This window comes from Struthio camelus, chromosome 3 (assembly GCF_040807025.1).
Source record: "Struthio camelus isolate bStrCam1 chromosome 3, bStrCam1.hap1, whole genome shotgun sequence".
Taxonomy (NCBI): Eukaryota; Metazoa; Chordata; class Aves; order Struthioniformes; family Struthionidae; genus Struthio; species Struthio camelus.
Window position 1 is genome coordinate 65,681,288 of NC_090944.1, and position 20,342 is coordinate 65,701,629.

Below are 20,342 nucleotides of genomic sequence, written 5' to 3' on the forward strand. Positions count from 1 at the left end.
TATCTGGGCTTTCCATCCTGTAACAGACCCTTGAAAAAAACCAAACCAAACCACATCAAAAACTTCTGACAGGTCCATAACTCCAGTATGTTTATCTGCTTTCTCAAATGCAAAAATTATATTCTCCACATGCACACATGATGATTGGCCACACATGCAGAGCTCATCTGCATATTATGACCTGAGTCCATGATGATAGCACTGACTTTTTTCCCCAGGACACTTTAGGAAGGTCCTGACATCACTTCTTAGAGTAGAACATAACATATCCTAGTTGTTTTCTGTTATAGCATAACTCCATAAACATACAGAAAATTATCAGGACCCTCTTCATCTGACTGTAGAGGCACACAGAGGTAACCTGGAGATCTATGTTCTAGCAGATCCAACTTCAATTTAATATTTGAATACCTCATAGCTCTTAATTTTAAGCAATGCACTATTCCATGGATATATCTACGGATACACTAATCTGTAGAAGTAGTAAAATAAAGCATCTTTCATAAAAAGGTAGAAATATCCAGAATTTAAGCAACCGCAATCCGCTATGGACAGACAGAATGGGAGACTTAAAAGAGTCCACTGACTTTTGCTTTTACCTTTTTCATATACTTATCTGACAAAACTGTTTCAAGAAGTATGCATTTGTACTAGCCCTCGGCCCATAGTTCAACAAAATACATGTCACAATCAAAATGTAACTAGTCTGTTTATAATCAAGGTGTTACTGTAAGGGGGAAGTGATTGCTCTAACAAACAAATGACCTTCTAAAATAGTAATCAAAATACAGTAAGTTGTGTGGACAAGGGAATTAGACTTGATAAAATGAACTTGTCACTTTAAAAAAAAAAAAAAAAGCTATTGGTCTGAAGTAGCACTGAAAAAAAAAATCAGTTAATCATTTGGTAAGTAAAACTACGCCTGTCTTCAAAGGTAGAAATTTATTCAAGGTGATTGAATAAGCAGTGTAACACAGGACAGGAAGATGTATTTTGTTAAATAACTCTAGAGCTCCATGACCTGAAACTCAAAACCATGCGCAACATTAGTGTACTATGAGCAACTTTGCTGCCACAGTTATAGTTTTTAACATTAATGGCTAGTCCCCCAAAAGATCTATATGTAGTTACTGCCAGGCCAGGTTAAGCCTATTTACAGACTTTCAGTTGACATGATTAACCGGAAATTAACTTTCACGTGTGCTAGATAAGATGTCCCCTTAAACATCCACAGTAGCAGTTCATTGTCTTCCTTTGTGTCTCATCTAGCAGTCATAAAAACAAAGCAATCAACCTCCACCACTGCCTTACTTCCTTGGGTAAAAGTGACTCATTTCCTTCTTTTCTACTTGCAACCAGTAATAGTCTATATGCTGGTAAGGTGATCACTTCTTGGAGGAGAGATCATCTTTTAGTCTTATCCTTTATCACTTCTTGGAGGAGAGATCATCTTTTAGTCTTATCCTTTTACAAGAACTAGTATAGGTTTGACTAAGGCTCCTAAGTGCTGTGCTAATCTGCTACTGACTTTGAAATAGGTCACTAATCATCCTAAGGTAGAACTTGCTCCAGCTAAAATTAAAGTGGATTCCTCCAGAGGTGTCACACAAGTCAGAGTCCTCACCTGAAGCACTAAACCCTAGAGCTCTTCACGTCCCATCCAAGAGCAGTGAGATGTGGCAGAAAAGTCTTTGGGTTGTGCAGTGCAGGAGAGAAGGCTCTGCTGCCTGCTGCTATTGGACCCAGTCCCTCTCACACCAAGGCCTCCAGCCAAGGACTGAAAGCCAGCCAACAGGTCTGCTTGCTGGTCCCATAAATATATCAGCGAAATTAAAGTGTGCCCTAGCTTAGAGTTTCAATTTGTCTAGTTTTGCATATGATGCCACTGCTACTTGCTAACAGGTAATAACCAGAACCCACAGCAAGAAACTGAGCAAGTAGTTTACATTTTTTGAGTAAGTTTCAAAGTCAACATCAAATGTACACACTTACTTCTAAAAGTCAATAATCCCTGCTGGTTCAAACTAGTGCTATAATTAGACTGCAAACTAAACTCAAGGGGCCGTCAAGCAGAATGGAAAAAGAATGGCTTGCAAGAGAGGCAATACATTAGAAATACATCAGCATTTGAAGTTTCCTGACAGTATTAAATAAACTCAAGTTCAAAAATTACAGTTATCCAAAAAACATATCCTGAAAAATTAGTTTCATATTTGCAGTCTGGTGGGTTTTTTTTTCCATAGATTTTAACAGAAGTTGCTTATTGCTTTCTTTCTCCAAAAGAAAATGGCAGTCCCTGAAGAGTATCATTTACTTTGTTCGAAACTGTCAGATATGGCCATAAAAAAAAAAAAAAAGCACCCACCCATTCTACTGCCCTGATTTTTCACTATTTCTTTTCTTAATGTTGAAGAAGGGATATTAGAATGCTTTAAGAAAGCATACGAGAAGCAGGTTCACGTCATCAGTCATGGGTCTCCTTACAAGGAAGTCAGTATGAGGGTTTAATCCCTTGCTCCAGCTGGAGCGATCTGCTGGTCATCCAGTACATGCACATTAGTGTCTTCTTGAGACCAAACTACTTTAATCAGCTTGTTCATACAGGCTAAGTTTTACAGATCACTTGAAGTGCACAACAATTTTAGTTAGCTTGGCTTTCCTCCAAGTTATGAAGCAAACAGAGGAAGGTTGGATCATATGACCAAAGTTTCAAGAAAATAGTGCAAGTATTCCATATTCTGCATTTATTTCAGGTTATTTTTGGCTCATATAGTCCAAAAGGCTTGGCAACCAAGTGCTCTTCCTTTCCTATGATCAACAGCAAGACACATAACCAGGCTTCAGAGAAAAGGAAATTTACAGAGGCAAGGCATCTGCTAGGAGACCACTATCGTTTAGTGAATTTGCCTCCCACCTGGGTCTGACAGAGCCAAGACCGCCTAGATTTGAAAGTGCACTGCCAAAGTCTACGAGAGGAAAAAGGAACGTGGGTTTGTACTGATCTGGGGAAAGTGGTTGACTGACTAATCTTAAAAGTCAAGGAAGATGTAAAAATGATTTCTCCCTAATGATGCATATTTTCTGCCAGAAAAGAAAATATTTCTAAATTCACCCCAAAGTAGTTACTGAGATCATAGCTACTTCAATAACACTAATCGTATCACAAAAGCTAGAGAGCATGAATGAAACTCAGTGATGTTTCAGAGTGGGAGGGATTAACTATACAAATTAACTGTTACCAAACTCCTTGCGTAAGAAGCTCATGGAGCACTGCTGACTAGAATTTTTCAGAAAACTATCAACTACTGAATAATATATATACATATATATATTTAAATATAGTGTGGCTTGCAACCAAATATTGTTCTTATGCCAAGAGGACTGTATTTAATTAGTAACAGCATTTCTGAAGATCAAAAATGTTACTTCTCCCCAGTGGTCCAAGAGGTAAAAGTTAAGAAGTGTGAATAACAAAGTATTACGTCAGTCTTTATACCATAGAGTCATTAGTACACACCTATATATAGTCATACAGTAAGTTTCGAGAACTGCTTTTTATCATTCCAGCTGCCAAACACTTCCTCACTACTCACCAGTTAAAACAAGGACCCTTCTCAGGTTTCAGTCACATATACAAGCCGTAGCAGCTATGAAACATTCATGCTAACTACAGCAAGAGTGAAAACAGATAGAAAAGCATGCTACAACCCCAGCAGGACAATCTTCTTCACGTTTAAAATAATGACAGAGATTGCAGTTTGGCAAAATTACTGGAACATGCGGAATTATTCTCCACGTATCAGCCTTTTCTTTGGTCCATCTGACTGACATGTATATACATTAATATGGGGGGGGGGTGCGTGTGTGCATGCGTGCATGTGCATATAAGAAAGTGTGCAACTTTTATGGTATGGTATAACTAACATTTCTCTACAATTTCTGAGGATAAATACCCTCAGATTCCTTCACTTTCCTCCAACACTCCTCTGCACAGTTATTTCTTTGGTAAAGCATGGTACATCCGCCACTAACAGTACTTCCCAGTTACTAGTTTTCAAATGAAAGACTAGCAAGTATTCCTTAATACACTTCTATCATTCCTTAATCCATCAGAAAACACACAAAGTTTCTCTCTTCCTCCTCCTACACAACATCTTTGGGGAGTTTAGATAAGTTCTTAATTATTTGCTTTTAAGGAAAAGATAGAATCTGGAATTTGTAGGGGTGGGGATTTTTTGTAGAAAAATAACATATAACAAATTATGGGTTGTTTCGCTCTGGCACTTAAAATGCCACCAGGGTGTTTCCTATAAATAGCATATTTGAAACTGTAATATTAAAGTACAATAGAAATATCCAAGAGAAATGATGAAAAAATTATTTTCTTTCTGATTACTGCACATTCACAGTTCTCATTTTACAGCCTGCAGAAGTTCCCCACGTAGCAGAGGCTTAATAGCCACACAAAGCTACCCAGTACAAGAATCATTATTGGTGAAGCTGCAGTAGTATCAGCCACAAAGGTCTTAGGGAGAACATTTCCCTTTTTGAAGGGATGAAGTATGGTCTGTAAAACAGACGCTAGATGTGTTTGACAATGAGAGAGAATGTCTGCACTTCATTGGTCACACAAACACAGAGGGTTTTTAAAGCTCTTTTTGAGACTTGCCCTAGCATCAGCTGCTGGTCTTGTTCCTTCCTAAGGAAATAAAACATATGCCTTTTTCAAACAGTGGCTTGAATCTGAAGTGGAAAGGCTCACTAGAGCAAACTACGAGTAAAATGGGCATCACAAAAATAGTGTGTTCAAACAAAAGGGAAGAACATCCTCCTACCCCTCCCCCCCCAAAATGCCCCCCTTCACCAAAACCCCATCACAGAACGTGGTAATAGGTTATTAGCCCATCAGCAGGCTATTATAAAGTCACTCTAAAACGAATACGTTTAACATTTTAGTGTACTATCATGTGTTCCAGGCAACTTATTAGTAGTTATGTCCTTCTAGGTTCTCACGATCAAGACTTCATCTAAAAAACAAAACCCCATGGCAATAAAAAAGTTTTTCTTTCAATGCCCAGCACATACAGACCAGAACGTTCACCTAAAGTTTCTCTCAGCACACAAGAGACCCAGACTTCCAAGAGCTTAGACTACAGCATCTGCTTTATATAGGAAAGCAGAATGCTGGACTTTTACCTCCAGTCACAGGTCAAAAAACGTAATAGCGGGGGCAGAGTCACTTTCAAATGCCAAACAAACTCAAAGTAACTCATTTTCTGGATGAAATGAAACCTGCATACAGTCCATCCTAGACAATTTAGGAAAACATTTCTACTCAGAAGTTGAACCAAGCTGGAATTCTTTCTAAAACGCAGAGGCCCTTTCCTCAAACTTACTTGGTTCCCACAGTTAGTACTCATGTAGGCTTTATGGGTACCTTTTCATACTTTTGCTTTAAATGCCAAATAAAAGTTATGGGTGGTCACTGTTCCCATAACTGTTCCTCCACAGCCCCACTTCCCCTGGTAAAAGCTTACTTCAGAACAATTAGTTTATGAACAAGGACTGTCTAAACCACAAGCTGCAGTAAATCAGCCTATTTAAATGCCAGACAGGAGAGTTTAAGATCCTGGAGGAAGTGAGGAAGGCAAGTTATAGAACAGGGACCCTGCACTTCAGGAAGGTAAACCCAGTTTGTCCAGGGACCCCAACCACAGGATCCCATGGGAGACTGCTCTGAAGTGCAAAGGTGCCCAGGAGAGCTGGTAGGCCTTCAGGCACAAGCAGGATCCATCCCAACGTGTGGGACATCAAGCAGGCCTGTGGCAGGAGGCCAGCTTGACTGGATGGGAAGCACCCGCCTGAGCCCAAATTCTCAAGGGAGGGATGCAGGAAAGTGGACGGGGCAGAAGCACTGCTCAGGCATGGGGATGCTCAGCTGGAAATCACTGTGGGATAGGAAGGGCCTCTACAGGTACCTCAGCAGCAGAGGGAAGGCCTAAGAAAACAGAGACCTGCTGCTGAACAAGTTGGGCAAGTTAGCGACAAAAAACAAGAAAAGGGCCAAGAGCTCAATCTCTTTTTTCTCTGGTCTACCAGCAAGGCATGTTCTCGAGGCCGAGCGACAGAGCTTGCGGAGAGAGGCACCAGCCTCCAGGGAACTACAGGCTGGTCAGCCTTATCCCAACCCCTGGGAAGAATACGGAGCAAATCCTCCTTGAAGCTATTTCCAGAAACACGAAGGAAAAAACACCTTGGCAAACAGCAAGCGCAATTTCCCAAAGGCACACTGTGCTCAACCAACTCAATTACTTTGTATGATGAAGCAATTGGCTTGGATGAGGAAAGAGCAGCAGACATACCTTGACTTTAGCATGATTTTTGACACAGCCTCCCCTAGCACCACTGCAGCCAAAGCAGAGAAGCATGGACTAGACGGGTGATCAACAGGGTCAGTGAAAGACTGGCTGGACTGCCAAGCACAAAAAACAATGATTAATCAGTAAACTAGCAGCCAGTTATGAGTGACATTCCTCTCAGGTTGATCTGGACAACGGAAGACAATACATCAAGTTTAGCAATAATGCTAAAATGAGATAGCAACCGAGAAGCTGGAGAGGAAGGCTCCTGCTTGAAGGGCCTCAACAAGCTGGAAAAGCAGGCTGACAAGCCTCATGAAGCTCAGCAAATGCAAAAATCTTATACCTGGCATGGAACAACGCATTGCAACAGTACACACTGGGAACTTACTGGCCAGCAAGCAGCTTTATAGCTAGCGCTTCTGGTAGACAACTGGTTGAACAAAAGTCAGCAAGGCATCCTTGCAGTGATGAATGCCAGTTGTACAGTGGCCTGCATTAGCAAGTGTGTCTGCTAGTCAGGAAAGTCATTAACACGCTTTCCTTGACATTCCTGGGGCCTCAAATGGAGTGTTGTTCTCAGTTTTGGGCTCCCTGGTACAGCAACATAGAGAGATCAGGGGGAGGAAAAAAAAAAAAGGAAAATATATGATGAACATAGATAAAAAGTTGAAGGAACTGGGTTTGCTCAGACTAGAGGAGACTAATCGGGAGGAGAGGGAGTCTAGTTGCTGTCTTACTTACCTGATGGTTGCATACAGAAAAAAGGGAGTCAGACTCTTCTCAGTGGTGCACAGTGAAAGAAGAGGCAATAGTCATAAGCTGCAGGAAGCGAAAGTCAAACTAGGAACAGTAATAATAATAAAAAAAACATAATAAGGGTCTTTAGAGACAGGAATAGGTTTGTCCAGAGAGGCTGCACAATCTCTGTCTTTGGAGGTTTTCCAAACGTGATTGTACAAGGCTCTGAGCAACCTGATTTGATTTTGGAGTCAGCACTGATCTGAGCAAGAGATTGACCATATGCCTCCAGAGGTCCCTTCCAAATTAAATCTTTATGATTTTCTTAAAAGATGACATTACATGACGTTATTAGTATATCTCTATAAACTTGTGATGTATTACATAATAATTGCTATTCTGAGTAATAGCTGCCCTCCACATGGAAAAAAACGGCAATCTCATTACTGGGTTCAAACAATCAAGTCCCCAAGAAAATCTTTTTTAGGAATTATATCAATATGAAAATAAAAAGCTGTAGGTGTAAAAAAAAAAAATCAAATTCATTCTCTAAAGAAATCGGAAGAGTTTGAAATAGGAACTCCTGCAATTCATAAAACTAGTGTATTTCCTGGTTAAAACATTAAATTTAGTCCATCTTTCTTCACAATAAGCAACATCTAAGTAAGGCAATGAAACTACTTTTCCAGTCAGCAACCATCCTGACTATCATAATCCAATATTATACATGGGATCTTCAGACTGACTGAAAAAGATTGCTTTCTCTCTGTGCAGGCTAGAAAAATAATTGAAATGAGTCTGAACTGCTCTCTCTCTCTCTCTCTCTCAATAACAAAATTATATGGTAAGCAAAAGCTTGTGGGAAAGAACAAACAAAACTCCAGCATACATAAATGCTGTATTTCCATGAAGTTTGAAAACTTTTGTGCAGAGCATCTACTTTCTTCAAGGTTTAGATTTATATAACAAAATAATCTGTGCAAAATTGACAACTGCTGAAATCCAAGAATTTCTTTGCTTCATCCCAAAGCTCTGGATTTTGCTTGCAGCATATAATATAATTACCTTTTCAATTTAGATGACTATTTGTAAAGTCAAGGCCTGTGACTTTATTCAAGGTGTTTATTCAGATCAGAGCTTGCACCCAGCAACTACACCTTTGGGGAGAGACGAGAGAATTCATTCTTTACCAACTGCACAAAGTATTTGGCTTTAATGTAAAACATTTTTATATAGAGAGATATGAATACATCTCTCCATCTCTCTGTATATATACACATACACCCCTATGCGTGCACCCACACCACTACGTGCACACATACACACAAATACAGTGAATTTTTAAAGGAACTGCATGAAGAGGCTTAAGGGCTTTACTTCAGAAAGGTTGTTTTTTGAAACGCCTATTTGATCTGTGATGTCACCTTAGCCCTGGTAAGATCACAAACATTTCTATGAAGACTCAGTTCTGGTTCAGTGCCACGCTTGCCCTAGAGCGTTACGGAGTAAGGCATAAAAATACCACTCAACTTGCAGTTTGTCCTTACACAGCACCGTTTTTTCCATGCTGGTTCTTCAGATAATCTCACCAGAACAAAGCAAGCAGCACAGAGCTTTGAAGTGTTACAACTTTTTGAATACACCATGGGTATAACTCTCTTGCTCTCTAAGTGATAATTAGGTTTTCCGTTAGGTGATTGGGGGGGAGGGGAGGGACATGATATCAGTCACTCCAAGTTATTAATACCTATTTCTCTTCTTTAAGCTTTAAAGAATCTAGCATACTACTACCTAGGTCCAAGACGAAATTTGGAGTGCAGTTCTCAGAATCACAGATGGGTGGAGAACTATCACCGCAGGAACAAGCAGCACATTTCCCTGCAGACAGCAGCATGGGCAAAGCTTTATTCTAAGTATCACTATTCAGTGCACCAACAGATGTCAGGGCTCAAAGGCAGTGAGAAAACTGACAGCGGAGTTAAAGACTGGGTCTGCATCTGTGTGTGCATATCAGTGAATAGTAAAATTGCTATCTCCTTAAGCACTACTCTTCCAAAGCAATTTTTTTTTTTAAATCTTTGTATTCTTTTACAAAAGCTATTTCCTATTTCCTTAGAAAAAAGCAGTCCCTGAACAAAAGATGTTTATTATGCAGGGAGTTAAGCAAAAGGAAAATATGCTGATATATTGAAAATAAATAAATAAAAAATAAAAAGGCACCTCACAGTGGTCTGAATGCTAATTAAAGAAGTGAGCTATACTCGTCTAATGCAATTTTATTAGAATGTTTTAAAAGCACAGTGACTTTGAATAAATAATTGAAAAAGAGGTTTCATGTTGCCAAGCAATAAGATCATCCCTACACAAGTTAGATGATATGAATTTCTGAGGGGAAAAAAAGTGTCAGATATCGTTCCTTGCTTCTCTTTCCTTTCTACTTTAATCTTATCGATGATACATAGTACCGCCCCTAATGCGAATGCAAACAATACATACTGTCACATGAGAACTGCAAGAAAGCATGTTTTTACACAAAAATTGCAACTTCTGTTTCTACACAGCATCAGAGAAAAAGTTGATCCTCCTGAGAGAATTTCTGAAAACCACACAGGAAGTTTTTTAATAGCCAGGTGTTCCAAAATCATTAGCTCATTCTTTGTACAGCATCTTTTTGGCCCTTCGCTCAATATTGCCTTCTCTGCCTCTTCCAATTTTCATATTTTGTCTCATCTTAGAGATCCATATTTAAACAAAGGACCCAAGCTTCTTAGAAGTCCAACTTCCATCCACTTGCTTTATTTCTTAAACAATATAAAAGTCAAGGTACATACAGTTTCCAAGAGAGAGTGGGAGGACAAATGAAAGTAGATTTTACACTTGTAGTTACCTCTGCATAAGAGACTGCATATCTCAGTGCTCCCACAAGGGCTGTGAATGTTTAACCGTTAACAGTTTCGAGAATGTAACAGCAGGTTATGTGCTCATCCAATCTGTTTGAAAAGCTTTTAAAATTTGAGGCATCAGAATGAGCAATACCTGTATCTTCATAAACACTAGCTATAAAATCCAGTCAGCTTACTGAGGAGAATTATAGCAGGCTGTCATGTTATTTCATACAAGCACTCTGGTTACAACTCAGTTCAAACCGAACGTTTCAAGATGCAAAAAAGGCAAAGCCAGAGCTTTACTACCCCATCTGCCTCCCTTCAAAACAGCATTGGACCAGAGCATTTGAACCCAAGTACCGTTTAAAACGCTTGCAGCTGGTGGCCTACACACAGCGTCAAGGAGTCTCAGGCTCACTCTGTCCCTGTAATAAACAGGGTGATTAACAGCAGCTCTGCAGCAGACCACGGCTGCCCAGGTGTGGTCTTGAACCGCACTCCAAAATCCAGGTTTAAACTCACCCCAGCGAACTGACATGCCCACAAGCAAGAGACTCGCAAGGGATAGGAGCGAAGACAGCTTTCAGACAGCGCATAGCAACAGCCCTTGGTTTAGCGGAGAACAATTTAACCCGAGACAGGTAATCAAGGCCTATTCTTAACCCTGCCACTGATACATTGTGTGATCTCCCGAAAGCCACTAGACCCCTCTCACCCCAAGAAAAATACACTGCTTTCTCACAAAGGTAAGGTCTTCCCAATGCTATAGGGAAGGCTGCCAAGTATTCTGCTGCAACAGTAACTGTTGTAACACAGATCTGCAAAAGGGTTTCATTTAATCTGTTTCAGGTAAACATGTGCTTTACTATTCACTAATTATGTTTTCATGAGAGATGTGTAGGTCTGATTACAAAAAGTCATGGAAAAAGAGGAAGACAGAGACACTTCTTACAAGTACGCACACATTCTTTATATCAGATACTCCAAAAACGTCACTTGTTGGATAAAGAAAGTATTCACACACACAAAAAAGGTTCCAGTATACTGAGTAACTGGTACATTGCCCACGTTGCTTAATTCATAGGCCCACCTATATAATTACTTCCTGCAAGCTTACAATGACTGTTCTAGAATTAACTTAGAAATAGACCACAAAATTCCTCAAAACTGAATAACTAAAACACACGTTAATAGTACAGTTTGTTACCAGAAATGCACAGTACCAGAATGTTTTATCATTTTTACATCATCTTAGACTACAGTTCATTGCCAGAGAAGTGCTGCACTGGTAGACAGCCGCGAACCCCAAATGAAAGCCACGTTCCCAAAGTATTAGAGTGTTGTTCTGCCAAGTAAGTTAGGAAGGTGTATATTATTTAATGTGTAGATAAACAGAATACCTTAGCATGCAATTCTTTTAAGATGAAAACCACAGAAATTCACATCAATGCTGGCTCCACAAGCTAAAATTCCAGAAAGCGAACACACTCAAGAATTCTTACGGCAGTATGCTTCAGAGAGCTTTCAGGGAACGTAGATCCGTCCAACAGTCATACTGTGACAACGTAACGAAGTTAGTTATCTTTCATAAGAAGTGCTGTCTGTCCAAGATTTGCTTTCATAATTCTGTGCCTTCATTGACATGCAAAAAAGCTTCGGAAGCCTGCCTATCGACCAGACCAGCATTTTTCCTCTGAATGAGAGGTGTTTTTCAGCCTTAATAGCGCTTTTAGTAAACAGGTGGAATTTCTCTGCTTCAGTTCGCCTGAAGCATAGAACTACAGCCTTCAGCAGTTGTATTCACCAACATTACGATTTGTTCCATTTCTCTAAGCTAACTGACTGCCATAGGCTTCTACGTAAATATTAAATACAAAATTGCCATCATGAGCATCTAACTTTTGCCAAAACGCAGGAGACATTCCAATTTAATCTTCACCTCACCCCTTTTCATCACCTTATTTAATTTTCACCAAAAGAGTACTGTGTCTGGAATTTAGGTTTTACCTCTACCTAAAATGTGCATACAGTTTCAGCTAAAGAATAAATCATGTGCTTGGGTTTTTTTTGAAAGCCAGATGTTTTCCAGTGCACATTTAAAGACTTTTCATTTTCCTCACAGCTCTAGAGGATCCAGTTACACATGGCATTCAGTTAATTTTGGTAAGTTTACCCACTGAGAATGTAGACCAAGCTTGAACACGTTCCCTTACATAAGACAACGAAATACTCTTTTTAATCAGCTCACAGAGAGCAGGTAAAGGCTGACAACATGAACTAGCCATGGGAACTCAGCCGGATGCCAAAGCTTCATATACCCACCCACCAGATGTGCCCACTGTCACATGCTGAGGCATTCACCCATCTTATGATGGAGGTTCAAGTGAGACAGGCATTTTGCCTACCTGACAGAAACTTCAAGTCATTGCACCGAGAATGGGCTGCCAGGTGCTCAAACTGGTGCTCCACTCACCTGAAACAAGGGGCTCCCAGAGAAGAGGGCACCAGGAAGTGGACAGAACATTGATTCGGCAAAGGCTCTTCGCCGCCGCTGTAGCTAATTGCTCCCATCACTGAGGCACTCTCAAGTCTGGGGCAAAAGATGCCCACTCTCCCCCACAGCCTCCACTTTGTACCTTCTTCCAAATGTATCGGCCTCACGGGGGCTGAGTGCTCCATTTGTGCTGCAGGGAGTCGGGCTGGCTCCCGACCTCGTCGAGCAGCGAACCCAACGCCAGCATGGGTGGGCAGCTTTCTATTGGGGCTGCTGCGTTGAACTGGCTCTGCAAAGGGTCTGGTAAGTGCCAGAGCCAAGAGAACTGCATAACCGAGTCACTGCATCATAGTCTCAGTTACTTAGATGAAACTTCTCTGCATCTTTCCCTATCATTATCCCTAAGCAAGCAATTTAATATATCATTTTGTGACATTTTAGATGCCATAATATATCCTACCCACCTCCAGCTGCCACTTCACAAGAGCACAGATCTTCTAGCAAAGCCTGGGAGAACATCTACAAGCCCCCTGAGGATTGCCTTAATAACTTAGGAGTGTAAGATACCTATGCGCCATTTTGGATATCCTATATTTAGGCACCTAACTCACCTCCTTAATCTTTTTTTTTTTTTTTAAATAAAACCATTATTTAAAAAAAAAAGAAGTACATCAACAGTGCTTTTCAGGAAGCAAGGCATTGCAAAACCCTCAAATTCAACTGGTAGATAAGAAAACATTAAAAATAATAGATAGGTGAATAAAGAGTTGGGGAAAAAAAAAGTAAGCTAAAATTCATTTAAATTTCATTTTAAACTCCTTTGAGAAACTGATGACAGCTCCAAGATGCTGATCTTAAGGTCAAAAAGTACACTGAGAAAACTTAAAAAAATTACATTGCCTCATCAACATATTGCCAGGACTCACTACCTTGCTAACTTATTACACTATTTCCTTTCCCTGAATCTTATTCTTAAAGAAATATACCATCAGAGAATGTATCTCTTTGCATTTAAAACTGGGGAACACTCAATAGGTGCACAGTACCCTTTTAACTCTTCCCCTTCCTCTCCTATGGGGACCCCACAATCTTCCTCCCAATAAAAGCAGCGTGAATTCCAGCCTAAAGGGGCTGGGAGTTTCAGGAGTTACTGCTACTGCCTTGTTTCCCCCATTTCCTGTTCCAAGAAAAGGAGTTAGGAGGCAGGAGCCTTCTGAAGTGCAGTGCTTCCACCTGCTGAAGAAGGTCAGTGCAGCAGATTGAACCTTTGCTCTGCAAACGTCATATTGCGGAGATTCAAATTTAAGGGTGAAGGTAGGTCAGATTAGCTCCTTAAACAACTTCCTCCTTTCCTACTGGAAAGGAAAGGGTTTGTTCCTCTTTCTCCTTCCACCTGTTTCCTCCATATAGAACCGCTCCCCCACTACAGCCAGAACAGGCACTGAGCGGACCCTTCCTTCCATCAACCACTTTGACTCACCAACGTTGCAAGGAACTATCCAACCTTTTTTGCTCTGCTACTTTGCTGCTGGTTTAGCAAGTTGCAGTAGCTTTACAGATGGCTCCAGAGGAATCAAATGAAAGCAAAAACTCTTGCTGTTCACACCCCCACTGTCCATGAGACCCTGCAGCCCAGCAGGTATCAGACAGCATATCAGACAGCAGGAGAGCAGGTGGTGAGAGGAAGGAACACTGGGCTGACGGCCTTTTTTCAGTGGTGAGCCACCCCATGCAATTTCACCATCGCTCCTGTGTTATTGGGGAGTTCTGATCACACCCAAGTGCTGCTAGGTCAAGTGCATATTAGATCTCTGATTATTATTTTATTTCCATGCTCATAAGTATTCTGTGGGGTTTTTTTTCCCCTTCAGATATTTCTGAACACCCCTGCAACATTACTGAGACTTCTTGCTTAGTACAGTGATTTCCAATTAAACTGCCACCATAGAAAACAAGTAATGTTGAAACTAAACAAATAAAACAAGTAAGCAGGAAGCTTCAGAATTCATGCTGCTAATGCAACTTCAATTGGGTTCTTGCTTTAAAGACAGCATGAGGTAACCTTCAGCTGCTGAATCTGTTTTGCTGCCTTGTGACTGCTGCACTGTCCAGCTCAAAGGACTGACACTCAGGAATGACAGCAGAATTAGCGAATAAAATTCTCCCCTCCAGGACCTCTACCTAAGCTGACTGCAACGGTTGAGAGGTGTGCAAGTGATTGGAGTACTGGAAGGAACAGAGAGCACGTTCATATAACTTAGGACATCAGATTCTAGTTTTCCAAGGAGGCTTTTATCCTGAGGACACGTCAGAACAGCACCATACAGTAACGCATAGAGCATCCAGGCTTGCTATCTGGTTCAAGAGCAGCACAGCTGCATTAGTATGGTGCTCCAGCAATGCCAATAGCTTGCTGTTCAGCAGGATTAATTAGCCTGAGCAGAGTACTGCACTAATGTGATCATATTGCTTCTAGTACCTGAGCTAGCTCATTCATCCTTTTCAAGTCCTTTTCTCTGAAATGAGAGTTCAGTTTTTGTTATTTTCCTAACACCTAAATAATTTCACCACTTTTTTTTCCTCCCTCTTCAAGAGAGAGGGATTGGACGTCGTAACGATTCAAAATCAGATTTCCCTAACTGAAACAGTGCATCTTCTGCCTCTACAGCTGTCCCCACTATCTCTGCCCTCTGCTAATCACTGCATTAGTTCATATCAAGCTGCCACCTTTTCCATACTACCTAACAACAGAGATGACTTGCAAGGTGCGTACTTTAATGCCACTGTTGGTTGTGGCTGGACAAGGGCAGAGACTGTTCCACTCATACATGCCACAGTGTTTTCAGAGTCCCTATTTCCTTCCAATCCCCCCTTTTTACAGATGGAGAACAGACATCACAGGAGGAAGGGCCCTCTAGTTTCTCTAGTCAGTGAGTGGCAGAAGGAGAATACCAACCACCACCTCCTCATTCAGGACCAGGGCTCCAGGCAGGACACAAAAATAGAGAGAAGCATGAGACGTCCCAGGTACCCAGATCCTGCTCCAAGGCATGGAGACATCAGAGAGCATCACTGAGCCTGCCTGAAGAGCTTAACCACTAACAAAATACAACTCCTCACTGATATGCTTGAAAGCAGCTGTACCGCTTTGCTGAAACCTTCCTGAAACATTTGGCCTGAGGAAGACAGTCAGTACAGGCAACATCAGGTCAGCCAGTTAAAAATAAAAAAAAAACAGCAGAGTCACAAGCAACTGACAGAAGTTTTACAGCAGGAAGTACTGGGCAAACCTCATCGCAGGCAGTACTGCCAGATCTCCTTTCAGTGTCTGTGTTCATCATCTGAAGAGAAATACCGCATGCATTACTATCCAGTCTCTGGTCTATACCTCTGATCCATCATAACAGGACACAGGTAGACGTGGAGGCCTTGCAAGTAAACTGCCGTGGAACAGTTACTATACACACATTCAGAGCAACGGTACTGTCTTAACAGACTGCTAAGCAGTGGCAGCAATGCAATCTCCACTTCGGCACGTTTTTGTGTCTCGGTTCACCCACCTGTTAAACTTCTAGCAACTTTTTTTTATTTTTCTAGTCATTTGTAATACTACATTGGTCTTGATACTAAATAAAGTTCAAGAATATTTAAAAAATGGGGAAATTATTAAGTTTCACATTTTTTACAAAAACTATGCCATGGAAAAATAGTTAAAAGTTTCATAACAAAACTTAGTGACGAAATGCCATAAATCATAATCACATTCCGTATTATCACTCACAAACTGTATTAGTTAGTGCTGGCTAGACCGCTAAACACTTAATTCAGCTTACAATTTATTACAGTAAATGAACAAAGCCTCTCTAAGCTCTCTCCTCCCCTCTGCTTTACACCAACATGTTCACGATACGGAGCTCTTTGAGGACCGGAACGCAGGAAAGAACAACCTTTTCTTGGCATTTTTTTCCTTTAAAGTAGTCTGCTTCCTTCTGTCAGAAATACCCAGAGGAACAGATTCAGAATCTGAGTCCTACTTATACAGCATACGTTACATAATTCAGACTCAAATTCTAGGCTCAAGAGACTACGGAAGCAAAAAGATTCTCTAAGTTTGCACCAGCAGCATGCAAATATAAGGTACAAGAAAAGGAACTTGAACTGGTTACTTCCTCAGTTTGCTTGCATGTACAGTTCAGTAAGAAGTTCACACTTGTAGAAGTTACAGTTTAAAACTATTTCTAAAAACGCTGCAGACTGTAACTTTACTGGCAAACTAATTTTAATGTAAAAAAAAAAGTGGACAAAGGATTGGAAAGATAGGGAAAATAGCAACAAAAGTGGCAATATATGAAACAATGGACAGCTAAGAAAACAATAAGTTAACACACAATAGGAAACACTGTTTTAAGGTCGGAGGAAAAAAAAGGGCAAAGCTTATTCTTCAGAACAGAGAAAAAAAAAAAAAGTAAACCAATCAAGAGTGATGAAGTAAACGGTATGTTAAGTTCAGATAGTGAATCAAGAGGAAAGGAAACTCCCAGAAGCAACAGAAATAATACTGAGGGAAACATACTGAGACATGAAGGAAATAAAAATCTGAAAACTAAGTGAAGTCTTTTTGTCATTTCCTATGCTTACATTGCCAGACATCTGGTTGCGATACTTTTAATGGCTTCTAGGGTTAAACAGGGGAGAAAGAAGAATATCCACATATACTAAAAAAGATAACTGGACTAGCCGGCACAGTGCTAGACCAACAAAAGCAGTGGTATACTGAAGTTTTACCTTCTTCCTCCGGCTTATTTACTTGTTGCATCTCAGCTTTCCCGCACACGAAAGCATCAGCTCTTTTATACCAACAAATTTAGCACACCAGGTCCGGAGCCTCACTATGCTAGTTTTAAGTTCTTCTAACATGGCAATTCAAGAGCACCGGAGAAACGGTTTACCGGTACTTTTAGTTGTTCTATATGCCTCAGGGAGGCTGCGTGTGCCTAGGCACAAAAGAGAAAATTGTCTGCACACTTTTAATATGTGGTCTGCAACATGCATACTTGGGAGTTTCTCCCCTGAAAATACCTTTGCATTGGCATTCACGGCTCATGACTGCTGTACAATTTGCTAACGTAGTTAAACTGATGAGAAGACTCCAGAGCACAGATCACAACTTGAGATTTGTGAGAGCTTATTATTTAACATTTGGGTGATGTCAGTGATCACTTTTCATACTGCTCAATACAAACATGCAATAAAAACCTATCAGCCCAAAGAAGGCTAATGACGTTTCACAAACACAGAAGTACACAGAAGTCTCATTTCCATCACCACAGAACAGGAAACACATACTAGTTATTAATTCATGAACCCGAATCCCCCCCGTTAGCTGAAATTGTCAGTTTGATAAATAAAACAGCCAGTAACGACGGGAAGTTGCACCACTTCTGTCAGAAGAACCCTGCCCAGCCCCACTCCTGACAGCCTCACCAATATTTAGCGTGGGGAATTTCTGCAATTAAAGACTTGGACACGGCATCGGAACCAACCGAGCAGCACGAACGAACAAGACGTTCAAGGGACTCGGTCACAGCGCACTACGGTTCAGGCGCTTTACCGCTAACACCTGCGCCGACCGCGTCCTGCCGGACCCTGTCGCTCTTCAGACGGACCTTGCGGACCACTGACGTGTCCTCCTGACCCGAGCGTGACCGCGGCGGCCCCGGCGCGCTGCACCTCGCGCGTGGGGAAAGCCCGCAGCGAGAGCGCAGGACGGCACAGGGCACGGTGCTCCCGCGCAGGCAGCCCCGCGCAACAGCTGGCGGGGGCCGGTGCCGCGGCCAGCAGCAAACGCCGTCGGGGCTGCCAGGCACCGCTCCCCGCGCCGGGCTCGCCCTCCCCGCGGCCCCGCCGCCACCCACCTCTTTGATTTTGTCCCTCCGCTGGCGGACGGCGGGGTCGGCGGGCTCCTGCCCCACGGCGCCGGCCGGCTGGCGGAAGAGGCGCTGGGGCAGCCCGGGGGCGCCCGCCTCCTTCCTGCCGCGGGCGTCCTGCAGAAGTTTCTCCTTGTCCTGGCGGATGTCCCTGCGGATCTCCTCGGGCAGCTTCTGCAGCGTCTCCTTGGCCTCCCGCAGAGCCCGCTCGTGGTCCGCGCGGATCCGCGCCAGGCTGCCCGCCGCCGCCGCCGCCGCCTCCTCCGCCTCCGCCTCCGCGGGGCCGCCGCCGGGCGGCAGCGGGGCGCGGGGCTGCCCGCCGGGCGGCGGCGGCGGCGGCGGCTGCAGGGCGGCCGAGTGGAAGAAGACGCCGCTGAGCAGCTTGGAGGAGTCGGGCAGGAAGAAGATGGCCCCGAAGCAGAGGGTGATGAAGGCGCTGAACACTAGCAGCAGCACGAACTTCTCCGTCAGCCGGAACGCGCCGGGCCCCGCCGCCTTCCTGCCCCCGCCGCCCGCGCCGCCGCCCGCGCCGCCGCCCAGCGGCCCCGGCCCCGCCGCGCTACCGAACAGCGGCAGCAGGCTGGCGGCGGGCATGGCCCCCGCGCCGCCTCAGCGCCACCCGCCGCCCCTGCCGCCGCGCAGGCACCGCGCCGCTCCGCGCCTCGCCTCGCCTCGCCGCCCCGGCTGGGCTGCGCTCGGCTGGGCGGCAAAAAGTTTCCCCGGGCGGCCGCGACAACTTTTCCCTTCCCGGCGGCCGGGCTGGCCCGCGCGGCGTGTGCAGGGCGGGCGCTGTCAGCTCCAGCCCATGCTGCTGCCGCTCCGCCCGCGCGGAACTGCCGGGCGGCCGCGGGCGGGGCGCGGCGCGGCGCGGCGCGGCGGGGCGGAGCCGCCGGCCGGGGGGCGGGGCCGCGCGTGGGGGCCGCGCGGGCGGCGGTCCCGCGTGGCGGCGCGCGGCGGCCGCGCCGGGCCCCGGCGGTCCGCCCCGGGCTCGGCTGCCCCGGCGTGGCATGCTCACACACGTGCCCCACAGGTGCGCACACCCACGCGTGCACACGCATGCCCCCCCCCCAAGGAGATGTGGACATGCCCACACGCAAGCACCCAGACGGATGCGTGCCCCCACGCAGATGTGCGCACACACATGTGCATGCGCACATACACGTTCCCCCACACAGACGTGCGCGTGCACGTGCACACACACAGGCATGCACGCGCTCACACTCATACGCAAGCCCCCACGCAGATGTGCACATGCACGGCTGCACACAGGCACACACACACAGACATGCGTGTGCACACAGGCACACACATACCCGTGTTCTCACAGATACTCAGGTGCACACACACACGTGCAGGCACATGCCCCCCCACAGACGCACATGCATGTGTGCACACACACATACACACGTATACATTTCCCCACACAGATGCTCAGGTGCACACACACACATCCACACGCCCCCACACAGACACTAACGCATGATCCCGCAGAGATCTGCTTTCACACACGTGCACACAGACACAGCTCCCCCCCCCCCCATACAGATGCATACTCACATGCAAATACGCGTGGAGACACATGCACGCGCATGTGCAGGCACGACCCCAGACAGATGCACATTCATACACATGAATGCACCCATGCACACGTTTATACATGTGTGCACGTGCATACACACACATGCTCACACGCATGCACACACGTGTACACACACACAGGCAAACGCGCTCACACACACCTAGAGACAGTGCAAGGGGAGGCAGCAACACCACACCTACCCAGGTGAGCGGGGCCAGGCAGCAGCAGAGCAGGCCTGGGTATAATTCCCGACGCACTGTTCTAGAAGGAGCTGTATTTTTTGTAAGAAAAAGTTTTTTGCCTTTTTTTTTCCCCTGCTGGTGATAAAGGTATGTTTTTTGCTAGGAAGTAGAAGGA

At 44.0% G+C, this 20,342-nt stretch overlaps 1 protein-coding gene across 1 annotated transcript in view; it reads right to left on the reverse strand.

Moving 5' to 3' along the window:
• MAN1A1 (mannosidase alpha class 1A member 1) overlaps positions 1–19,015 on the reverse strand; it is a 145,611-nt gene extending 126,596 nt beyond the window's left edge. Inside the window, exon 1 of the mRNA XM_068938155.1 lies at positions 18,395–19,015. Within this exon, the coding sequence (XP_068794256.1) occupies positions 18,395–19,000 (606 nt within the window). The 5' untranslated portion in view covers positions 19,001–19,015. The remainder of the gene's footprint in view (positions 1–18,394) is intronic.
• Between the last annotated feature and the right edge of the window lie 1,327 nt (positions 19,016–20,342).